Genomic DNA, 12,420 nt, shown 5'->3' with positions numbered 1-12,420 from the left:
CAGAGCAAATCGGAACTAGTCAGTAAATAAACATGTCGGAAATTCAGTTTGCAGTGCGATTAGGCTAAATTTTCCTAATTTATAACCAACTGTTTGAAAATTTGAGCATGTAGTCGTGTATTTTGACTTTTTTTTAAAGGTAAGCTAACCAGTAAAGGTAAAATATTTATACAATACAGTTTAACAATGTTCATAACGTAGCGGAAAACTTGGAAATAATTTTTATGTGACAGTCCTACAGCATACAAAATCTACATGATGCAGTGCTGCATTGTATGTAGTTGATTGAAGTTTACTTTCATTTTGTTCAACTGCCAGTTTCGGCGAAATAACTCGATTATATTAAATAGCTGATTGAAAGATGCTTTATATAAAATACAAATATTAATGGCTTTGTAAGTTTGTTGCATTTATGATTTATAAATCCATCATTTCCAAGCATCAGCTCTATAGAAGTTAATTAGACAGTCTCTGGCTATGTTATATTGATGACGTTATTACACGTGTGAGTTATTTCGGAGGGTTTTCTCAAAAGCTCTCAAAATTTGCAACTCCACCTAAGGGATATCCCCATAAAATTTTGTTGGGTTCGACCTATAACAAAGCCTTGCTGGACAAATGTGTCCAGTGAGTATTTTCCATTATATTTTGAATATATATTTCAATATCAGGGTAAATACATTAATTGGCAAAACAATGTATGAGTTTCAATGAAAAGAAGACATATATTTCATAATTAGAATTATCAATATATCTTGTGTTGAATTGTTGATTGCTTTGTCACTTGTGGCATGTTGATTTACAAATGAAATAGTCATTTTGTCATGCTGATTTGAATATATATGACTGGCGTCATGAGAAAAGGGCCCTTACGGTCAAAATTTCACATTTTTAGTTTTTCCTAGAATTTTATAATGTATCATTTTTTGTTCACAAAAATACCAAATTTATGCTGATATCACGTTATTTAACGTTTTAATGACAATTTTTGGGACACATCTGTAAAAATATTAGAAACGTCAAAGTAAAAAAATTGTAACGTCATTAATATTTATGATAGTAAGCAGCTGCACAACATATAGATGTCATTAAAATAAACAACTTCATTGAATGCAGGAAGGCTTGGTAAGAAAAGAATTTGAAACACTTCAAATTGTGACTGTCATAAATGAAGAAACTTCTTGGGCAACCATGAAATTTAAACAACCCTATCTTGGAGGGATTTTGATCTACACTAAGGGAAAGTGTTGATACTTCGGATGATTGTGATATTTCGGACAGTCATTTAATACAAAATGGAAGACACCTAATTATATACATATGTGTAACCTAGCTCTCATTTCTTTTTCAATTTATGTTTCTGAAGGAAGTCAACCATTATGATGATGTGTTGTCCCTCCTGAAATATTTGTATTTGATAACACCATTTCTGTCTTTCAGATTGTTATGAAGATAAATTAGTAAAAGATGTGTGACCATCGACATTTAAGATCACCTCCACCAGCTGGCATCGTTGATCATGTTTCTTTTCTTTCTGACAATCTCGGGGAGTTGGTGGAAAACTCAGATTACAGTGATATTACTCTCGTTGTGGAAAATGTACCATTTCCTGCCCACAAAGTCATTCTGGCAACAAGATCAGAATATTTCAGGTACAAGAATGAATTAAAAATTCTACTTATATTGAATTATTGTGTTATAATGCATGATTGCAAAGATTATTTTGGTCTTCACATCTGCAGTGTAAGAGAAAAAAAAGAAAAACTAATGGAAGTTATTTTTTCCAAAATTTCCCCCTGTGTTAGGATTTTTGAAATATACATGAATCACATACCTTTGTATGGGTAATATCATTTTACAGAGCCCTCTTGTATGGAGGGATGAAAGAGTCTCAGCCGGGAACCACACAGGTTGAACTAAAGGACACATCAGCAGCTGCCTTCAGCATCCTTCTTAAATACATGTACAGTGGTCGTCTCAACCTGCTGGAAATCAAGGTATGGGTTTTTTTAAATCCAGAAACAGACACGAATAAACATGATTTGAGATAAACTGTTAGAATTTTAATATATACGATCACTTTGTAAACATTTATCAGTTGTAGTAAGGAAATCATTTAGAATTGTCTATAAAATCCAATCATATATATATATTTACAATGAATTTGCATTACAGGATGAAAATTTATTGGACATACTGGGAATGTCACATCGTTATGGTTTTGTGGATCTTGAGACGGCCATTTCTGACTATTTGAAGGCCATTTTGAACATCACTAACGTCTGTCTGATTTACGATATTGCAAATATGTACCATCTTACATCCCTGTGTCAAGTTTGTAAGGAGTTCATCGACAGAAATGCCCAAGACATCCTAGCAAATGAAACTTTCTTCACCTTGTCTCCGGTAACTATTTACAAACATAAAAACATTGTTATAATATGACAACACAGAAAGATTATTAGACACATCTTGCTGTATGCTGTTTGTTATACATTGTGACATCCTTGCTTAAGTATTATGTATGTACCAAGAATATTCTTGCCATGAGGAAAGCTTCCCTTTTTTGAAGATGATAGAGTTAAACCAAGTAAAGGAATACATGTATTTAATATTGAAAAATAATGTTCCAAAGGCATAGATCTATATATATATATATAAAATATATCCAACGATGACTAAGTACACATGATCCACATTTAATTAATTACACTTAGCGCTTTCACCATGTAGTTCGGCTCTTCAGAGTGTAACAAGTTTTACAAAAAGTGTACAATGTACTTGTTATGACATTGTAGTTAAGACGTCGTTATATATATATATATATATATATATATATATATATATATATATATATATATATATATATAAATTTCATCCAGTAACCAAATTCCAAAAAAAGAAATTCTTGCTTGATGGTTAGGGTGAGGGGTGGAGGGGCTGGAGCTGGAACACTCACACACAAATGCCCTTATTGAAACTATATGTGAAGTATTTGGCTTTTTAACTTCAGCTGTTCTATTGCATGATCACTCTGCTAACAGATAAACTTAAAGAAATAAGACAGATCAACAACACATCATGAGAATGCATGATTAAATTTTAATATTTGGTTGACCAGTTTCGACCATGGAGCGATCATCATCAGAACAACCTGTAGGTCTGTCTCATTTCTTTAAGTTTATACTTTGGATCTAGACCCTATTGAATACCACGTGGTATCCACTTGAGAGGATCTTCTGTAGTTTAAACTTTAAGGTGTTGGTTTCCAGTTTTGATGTCATATCATTTTACAATATTATAATCAAAAGAACTTTAATGGGTTCAATCAAAGTATATGTACAGGACGAAGCATATCTAAATGCATTTTACGATATTTATTGATTATTTTCAGTTACTTATACCTTAGAATAAAATATCTTATTGTCAGGTTCCTTTTAAGTTTCATGATACTATGACATATTTAGTAAGTGACTGTAAATTACTGTGTTGATAGAAATGCAAGGCAGAAATACAGGGGGGACAGTGAAATTGAAAACTACCCATCTGCATGTAAAATGTAACAAGATAATAAAAACAATATCCCTTAATGAGTAAAACTGGTGTAAACACTAGTAAAAATTGCTTCTGTAGCTACATGTATGTGCTTTCAAGTAATTTCACAGAATGAAATTGATGCAAAAAAATTCAGTTAGAAAAAAACCTGTAAGGGCTGAACTTTAATACAGCAGAAACCTCTGGCAACCTGGAGAAGTTACAATAATCAACAAAGTGTGTATATGTGCTAAATTCTAATATCAATGCTTAGCAATTAAGGTAGCTCACTACTTCAAAGGTTATACTCTTTATGACACTACATCACAAGATGGCGATTTGAATGTTTTGTGAAATTATTTGTATCGATCGATTTGTTTGTCTATTATCATAGCTCAGTGGTTAAAGCATTGGACTGGTGAACCGTAGATCTTGAGTTAAAATCCACCAGAGTCTTTTGTTCATATGTGTGGAAATATATTTTTGAAAATCATGTTTTTATCCAAATTTGCATATTTTTTGCCTTTTTGACATACATGTATATATTTATTATATATCATCATATCTTATATGATTAAATCAATTCATACTGATTTGAGAAACTATTTCAGGGTGTAGTGAGCCACCTTAATAAACATATTTTGAATATTTGACAATTTGAAAGTGATATATACAGAAAGTTGAAGATTTTGTCAGATACATCAGATATTAAGCTTTTTAAAAAAGTATTTCAGGTATCTTGATTTAAGTTTAAAAACTTTCATACTTTGTAAATTTTTCTATGCATGTATATTAAGTGAGGTAACTTGTGAAATCAACATGTAGAATCATGGATAATTACTACACAGCCAATAAATTTATAATCAAGTTAATTAAAAGATAGATAATATAGCTTAATTAATACAGATATAGAGCTTATCAAAAGTATTGTAATTATCAAAAATTCTCTAAAACATGTACATGTTTGGCTTTAGTTTCAATAACAGTATCCTTAACAATACGGTATTGTTTCAAAAATACCAGTATGATATTGTACAATTTCTTACAAATGTCAAACCCTAATTAAGATTACTCATGCTTTAAAGATTCAATGGATTTGGTTTTTTTAATTTCAGAGTTCTGTCAAAGAGTTGATTTCAAGGGATTCATTTTGTGCTCCAGAAAGCACTATATTTAATGCATTGGTAAAGTGGTCAGAACACAACCAAGGACAGGACCCAAGTCCGATTCTGCAGTGTGTGAGGCTTCCGCTGATGACCATGAATGACCTACTGAACGTAGTGAGACCCACAGGACTTGTATCAGCAGATTCCATCTTAGATGCCATCAAACTTCAGTCTGAGAGTCGAGACATGGAACTGGACTACAGAGGTTCCCTAAGTAAGTGTAACAACTTTGTTGATTGTGTTTGGAATGGCATCCAAAGTGAAGTAAATTCTTTATGTTATAGTACTGTAACATGTGCATTTAGCTTAAGTTGATGAATCTTCAATTTGACAATAAAATTTGCAGTCTATATGAAAACATGTAGTTTCTTACAACCCCCCCCCCCTCCCCCCAACAAAAAAAATTCATCATGATGTCAGAAAGGATAAGTAATTCTATTTTATCGATAAGAATTAGTCTATTGATTAAAGACATGTAAACACTTAATTCAGTTCCAGAGACAAACATAGCAACTCAGCGATTTGGAGCACAGGTGATCCGTGGTGAGATGAAGAATTCGCTACTGGACGGTGACTCTCAGAACTATGACCTCGATAGAGGCTTTACACGTCACCCAATTGATGATAACTATGGACAGGGTGTGGTGATCAAGTTAGCCAGTCCCTACATTATCAACTGTATCAAACTGCTGTTGTGGGACAGGGACATGAGGTAAACATCAGTAGAAACAACAAAAGAAAAGATGTCGGACATTACAAATTCAAGATAATTCCTGATAGATGAATTATTTATCCTTGTTTATTCAATCGCCTGATAACATGTAACTACGTGATAACATGTAACTACCTGATAACATGTAACTACCTGATAACATGTAACTATGTGATAACATGTAACTACCTGATAACATGTAACTATTTGATAACATGTAACTACCTGATAACATGTAACTATGTGATAACATGTAACTATGTGATAACATGTAACTACCTGATAACATGTAACTACCTGATAACATGTAACTACCTGATAACATGTAACTACCTGATAACATGTAACTATGTGATAACATGTAACTATGTGATAACATGTAACTACGTGATAACATGTAACTACCTGATAACATGTAACTACGTGATAACATGTAACTACCTGATAACATGTAACTATTTGATAACATGTAACTACCTGATAACATGTAACTACCTGATAACATGTTACTACCTGATAACATATAACTACACAGATGTTATCACTCTCTTTACTTTACTGCATAGTACATGTACCAGGTTTTCCTGGCAATATTTCTTTTTATACGCCTGTCTTTAGACGGGATTATTATGGTACAGCAATGTCTGTACGTCCATCCTTCCGTCTGTTTGGGGTTTTCTCTTTATAATTTCATTTCCCTTTCACATATCATGCTGAAACTTGCTGTGTAGCTTCTTTGTGGGTCACAATAGATCATACTGCATTTTGATCCATTTCGACCTTTTTTCCAGGAGTTTTGCCCCTTTATTTGGAAATAATTATTATATGGAGGGTACATAATTTGTCCGCCCTACTCCTCCCACAGTTTTCAGATGAGAGCCTTCTTATTTTGTGGAGTGTTTGTATGGGTATTGAAGATGTATATGTGGGATGGATTTTGATTTTCTACAATTTTTGAGAAAATTACAGGTTGTTGAACTTAGTCTATTTTGAAATTAATATTCTATGGAGGGTACATAATTTGTCCGCCCAACTCCTCCCAGTTTTCAAGTGAGGACCATCTTATTTTGTGGAGTGTTTGTATGGGTATTGAAGTTGTGCATCTGGGGAAGGATTTTGATTTTCTTCCATTTTTGAAAAAAATTACAGGTTGTTGAACTTGGTCCATTTTGAGGAAATCTCGATTTTTAAGCTAAGACCCTTTGTTCATATGAAAGTTTGTCACAGCCTCATGATGGCTGATACTACCTGAAGCAAAGTTATACAAATTATAGCACAAGAAAAACACCCTATGTAAGCATTTCACGGGCGTATTATGTACCGTTTGCAGTACTCTTGTTATGCTATAAAACTGTAAAACTTGTGTCATCATTCTGTGGAATCAACAGACCTTGAATTCAGATGTAATATACATGTAACATTTTGATTGACAGATCATACTCCTACTATTTGGAAGTTTCTATGGATGACAAGGACTACGAGAGGGTGGTGGACCACAGTAGGTACCTATGCCGGTCATGGCAGACCCTCTTCTTCCAACCAAGAGTTGTCAGGTAATGATACCAACACATTTTCAGATTGCAAGATGTGATCTGCATTTGGTATATATCTGAGTCACAATGAAAATATTTCATACATGTTGTTCATAAAATGTAATATTTAAAACATGTCCAATGTACATGTAATTATTGGACATAACTTAGCATTTCAGTTTATACTTTCTTGTGGAAGAAATTTAATGTAACATCTATGCATCTTTGTATATGTGAAATATTCTTTACAGATATGTAAAGGTCGTTGGAACTCACAACACTGTCAATAGAGTGTTCCATCTGGTTTCTTTTGAATGCTGCTTCACCAACAAACCATTTGTGTTGGAACAAGGATTAGTGGGTATGTGTGAGATCATTGTCTCTAAAAATCTCCAGTTTCCAGAGCATTGTAAAGTATTCACATGATCTGCATATTTTGTAAAAGAACATAATGAATCAAATTATATAGAATTCAGTTTGGGATGATATGTGAACTGGTCATTTTAATGCATTATACATTTGACTGCTATATTTTTATTATCTTTTCAGTTCCATCTGAGAATGTTGCCACAATAACAGCTGGTGCTTGTGTGATTGAGGGAGTGAGTCGCAGCAGGAATGCCCTCATTAACGGGGATACTCGACACTATGACTGGGACTCGGGCTACACCTGTCACCAGTTAGGGAGTGGGGCCATTATTGTCCAGCTGGCACAGCCTTACATCATAGACACCATTAGGTAGGAGCCATTTCCAGTGTGCTCTGTTTCTGCACACTGTCTACTGCATGGTCATTGTTGAACACTATGTAAATCTAACTTACACTGACAGATTGTGGTGGTGTGGTTTTTATGGAATCAAAGATTTGGGGGCATATAGTTTTTGGCCTGTCTCTCTGCAATAAAAAAAATAACCTATGTCACATCTTTTACACCATAAGAGGTAGAACTTTTATATTTGGTATGTGTACTTCTTGTGCCAAGACCTTTCCATTGCCACCAAACTCTTTGACCTGGTGACCTTTACATTGACTTTTGACCTGGTTTCACTTTGTTGTATTCTGGGGGCATCAGTGTTTCACAAACACATCTTGTTTTTACATGAAAAGGATTTCACTCCATCACCAGACTTTGTCTGTTTTTATAATTGTTGGATAGCATCAATATACCATAATTGTAGAATTTTAAGTACAGTATATGTACTTCTTAGTTTTAGTATTGTCTTAATTCCGTGTGTACATTGATCATATCTATCATTGTGTGTTCTGTTACTTTAATACTATATAATGATGAGGAATTTCTTTCCATCATTTTAGACTGCTGTTATGGGACTGTGATGATAGAAGCTACAGTTACTATGTCGAGGTCTCTACCGATCAAAAATCATGGTACTCCCTGGCCGACAGACGCAAGGAGCAGTGCAAGTAGGTGTCAGGTTGATTACTTCAATTACAATTATTATGCGAAGTCAGTTTGTGTGTAAATATTCATTCTAACTGATTTATTTACAGGTCCTGGCAAGTTATCAAGTTTGAGAAGAGGCCTGTTACATTTGTAAAAATTGTTGGAACCCACAATACAGCAAATGAGGTAACCGTTACATCCAGTGTACATGATGTGTAGTAGAACTGCTACAGTTAGAATTAAGCAACATCTAGAATTCAGAGTGATTGCTACAGTTAGAATTAAGCAACATCTAGAATTCAGAGTGATTGCTACAGTCAGAATTAAGCAACATTTAGAATTCAGAGTGATTGCTACAGTCAGAATTAAGCAACATCAAGAATTCAGAGTAATTGCTACAGTCAGAATTAAACAACATCTAGAATTCAGAGTGATTGCTACAGTCAGAATTAAGCAACATCTAGAATTCAGAGTAATTGCTACAGTCAGAATTAAACAACATCTAGAATTCAGAGTAATTGCTACAGTCAGAATTAAGCAACATCTAGAATTCAGAGTGTGAGGCCAACATGTGTGCAGTTTTAGGAAGTATTTTGGATGAGACGACATTTGGATTAGAAATGTCTTAAAGCTTTACTACCTTTCATGTGTGTCTGTTTCAGTTATGCATAATTGGATTTGATGGATGGAACAATTTCTTTGAACATGTTATCATTGTCATGTTTTGTCATTTATAGAACTAGTTATCATATTTGTTCTGTTTTCTTTTTCTAGGTTTTTCACTGTGTTCATTTTGAATGCCCGGCAGATGTGACTAACACTGCAAACAACAACAGTGTCCCATCTCCTGCAAGTCCTCAGCCCGGGCCGAGTTCTGCCAGCTCCCCTTCCAGACCCAATATGCACCAATCCCACAGTTCTGAGACTTACGCAAGTGCTGAGTACTGCCCTCATGAGGCCCCTGAGGCTGACCGGGTAGACAGCAACAGCTCTCATGAGTCAGAAAACTGAGTTCTTGTTTGATGGAATTATCTGGAGAGGTTCCAAATGGAGAGTGCAATTTACTGTGATTTTGTGCATCAAGAAGAACTTGTTTTCTCTGATTTGACACACTAATGATAATTTAACATTGACTGCTTTATATTTTATATCATTACGAAACAAAGCACTTTAGAAGAATGTATATCAGTTATTATTTATTTTGATGTTTATAACGAGGGAATGCCTTTGAAAACATGTCTGCTCATATACCTGTATTTGAAAAACTCTGGATAATATGACTTGTAAAAATTTAAGAAACATCTGATCTTATGTGAGGATGCTTTTGTGAGGAAGAGATTATTTTTGGATGAAGTCTAATGCCTCACATGGAAGTGCACTTTTTTGATATTAATACATTGATTCACTCTTTTCATTCATACAAATTTACAAAATATGATTCATGGATTTGGTGCGTTTAGAAACACTTCAGGCTTATTGTTTTGTTACAATACATCTTATTAATAGCATGTTCAAAAATACATGAACTGCATATACAATACAGCTATTAAATCATGTCATCAGGCTAAAAATAAAAATTGATTTGTTTGATGTACTTCGACCGACCCGTCAAATTTGCTCCTACCCGATCATATTTTTCAGCAATTTAAAATTTCATGTTTTTTTTTTTTTTTATTTTTTTTTTGGTTCCCTTGAAAAATAGAAAATTCTCCTTATTTTAAAACAAAATATTAAAAAAATTTCATGACATTAAAAAAAACCCACCAAACACCTACCTACCGACCCACCTTAAAAAATGTGGGTTGGAGTACAAACAAAAATATTTTTAATGATGGCCTGACAAACCACAATCTTAATAATCTCATTTCCAAATTTTACAGTTTATAAACTCCACAAATAAGATTTCAAAGATGATTGTAATATACACATTCTTGTAAATATTTATTTAAAAGTATTACGATTCAGATTTTAATTTGTTCCCCTATACATGTACATGATTTGTACATATATTTGTACCTGTATTTAATCTGACATGTCTTGTAATGTGAAGTACTGTGGGGCACCTCCAGTGATACTAGTATACAACCTACAATATTGACTTTGATTCAGTTTCAATGCCATTGTAATAAACAAGAATTGTGTAAATACAATGTACTTGTACTGTTAACAGTAATTGTGGGTATCAAATTTGTATCATTTTCTTTCAAAACAAGGTTAGATACCCACACATTTTGTTAGAATGAAACCCGATGTTTTTTTTCTTTCTTGGTTGTTACCAATAACAAAATAATGATCAATGCAAACATGCTGACAGGTTTTGTACAGCCATGCAGTGATTGAAACAAAATTAACATGTTGTTAATTACCAATGTAAAGTTATGTATTTTGTTTTACATTTAGAATATTAAATAGCAGTTGTGTGCAGTGAAAAATGTGAAAGATTTTTCGTATTATGCATTAAATTGACTTTTTGATTGACTATCTTTGTTTTCATTATTGTTTTTGCTTAGCAGAGATGGGTTATATAATCTTGAAGTTCAAATATAATAAAATTATTGACAAGATATTGTTTGTGAAGCAATGCTTCTGTGAATGTGGCCACATTTAATTGTGGCAAATGACCTTTGGCAGTTGCATAACATTCACATTACCTTTCAGATCATCAAATATAAAAATTATTTTGTGACCTGTCAAAAGCATTTGATAGAGTATGGCATAATGGTCTTATTTTCAAATTACAAACTTATGGTATATCTGGTAGTCTTTTACATTGGTTCAGAAGCTACTTATGTCACAGATCACAAAAAGTAATGTATAAGGACCTTTTATCGTCACAACTTGATATATTTGCTGGTGTACCCCAAGGTTCTGTTTTAGGACCTTTACTATTTTTGATTAATGTTAATGATGTTGCTGTAAATATGCTATCAATGTGTAGATTATTTGCTGATGACAACTCACTCCAGCAGTCCTCATATAATATGCTAGAAATTGAATACAAACTTAATTATGATTTACATATACTAGAAAAATAGTCAAATAAGTGGCTACTCAAATTCAATCCATCCAAGACTAAAGCTGTTTATTTTTCGAAAAAAGATAACTCTATTTTACCGAAATTATTTTTCCAAGGTGATAGATTGGAGTGTGTTCCAGTCCATCGTCATCTAGGCTTATTATTGTCACATAACCTCAGTTGGTCTTTAAACATTGATTCCATAGTTGATAAATCTTTTAAAAAATTAGGACTTTTAAAAAGGCTGAAGTTCGAAATTGGCAGAAAACATCTGTCAAAATTGTATATGGGTTTTATTAGACCTACTCTTGAATATGCTTCAATTGTTTGGGATGGCTGTTCTGTTCACGATACTGATAAGCTTGAAAAAGTGCAATTATGTGCAGCTAGAATTGTTACTGGTCTTCCTATTTTTGCATCTAGAGAATCCCCTTATTCAGAAACAGGCTGGCTAACTTTAAAAAGTAGATGTTATATTGCAAAAATGACTACCATGTTTAAAATTTGCAATGGTAGCGCCCCTGATTATTTAAATGAAATTATTCCACATAAACATGAAAATATATCCCTTTATAATACTAGAAACAATGATAAGTTTTACATTCCAAAATGCAGATTAGAGTTATTCAAAAAATCATTTGTACCTGACTCTGTAAAACAGTGGAATTTATTAAATGTAGAAACCAGAGAAGCCATCTCAATCAATTCATTCCGCAAAAATATAATAACAGACATTACAATACCACCATCATATTACTCTTTTGGAAAACGATATATCAACATTATTCATACAAAGCTAAGATACAACTGTATACTTAATTATGATCTTTATAAATTAAATATTACAAATTCTCCGTTTTGTACATGTGGACATACTAATGAAGATATATATCATTTCTTTTTTGCTTGTAAAAATTACTCCAGGGCTAGAAATGATCTTTTTAATCGCCTTTTCATGCTTGACTTGGTTAATACTGATACAAAATTGTTATTATGCGGTGATATCAATTTACCTCTGCAAACTAATATAACTATTTTTTCAGTTGTTCATAAATTTA

The 12,420-nt window shown here is 33.0% G+C and overlaps 1 protein-coding gene across 1 annotated transcript; it reads left to right on the top strand.

Annotated features, from left to right (window-relative positions):
- Window position 1: 1 nt before the first annotated feature.
- Window positions 2-10,825, top strand: LOC125651489 (BTB/POZ domain-containing protein 9-like). Its single transcript, XM_048880110.2, has 12 exons — window positions 2-139; window positions 1,441-1,652; window positions 1,862-1,997; window positions 2,176-2,406; window positions 4,650-4,914; window positions 5,193-5,412; window positions 6,846-6,965; window positions 7,196-7,305; window positions 7,494-7,683; window positions 8,259-8,366; window positions 8,454-8,532; window positions 9,121-10,825. The coding sequence occupies exons 2-12, from the start codon at window positions 1,468-1,470 to the stop codon at window positions 9,355-9,357; spliced, it is 1,881 nt and encodes a 626-aa protein (XP_048736067.1). The 5' UTR covers window positions 2-139; window positions 1,441-1,467; the 3' UTR covers window positions 9,358-10,825.
- Window positions 10,826-12,420: the final 1,595 nt, after the last annotated feature.

This window comes from Ostrea edulis, chromosome 5 (genome assembly GCF_947568905.1).
Source record: "Ostrea edulis chromosome 5, xbOstEdul1.1, whole genome shotgun sequence".
Taxonomy (NCBI): domain Eukaryota; kingdom Metazoa; phylum Mollusca; class Bivalvia; order Ostreida; family Ostreidae; genus Ostrea; species Ostrea edulis.
The sequence above is the reverse complement of the archived record's forward strand: the minus strand, read 5'-3'. Positions and strand labels throughout refer to the sequence as shown.

Bases quoted from the DNA above. Each gene is read 5' to 3' on its own strand.
- LOC125651489 (XM_048880110.2), top strand. From the start codon at position 1,468: ATGTGTGACCATCGACATTTAAGATCACCTCCACCAGCTGGCATCGTT. The intron at 4,915-5,192 runs GTAAGTGTAACA...CACTTAATTCAG, and splicing joins GGACTACAGAGGTTCCCTAA to TTCCAGAGACAAACATAGCA. The intron at 7,684-8,258 runs GTAGGAGCCATT...CCATCATTTTAG, and splicing joins TACATCATAGACACCATTAG to ACTGCTGTTATGGGACTGTG.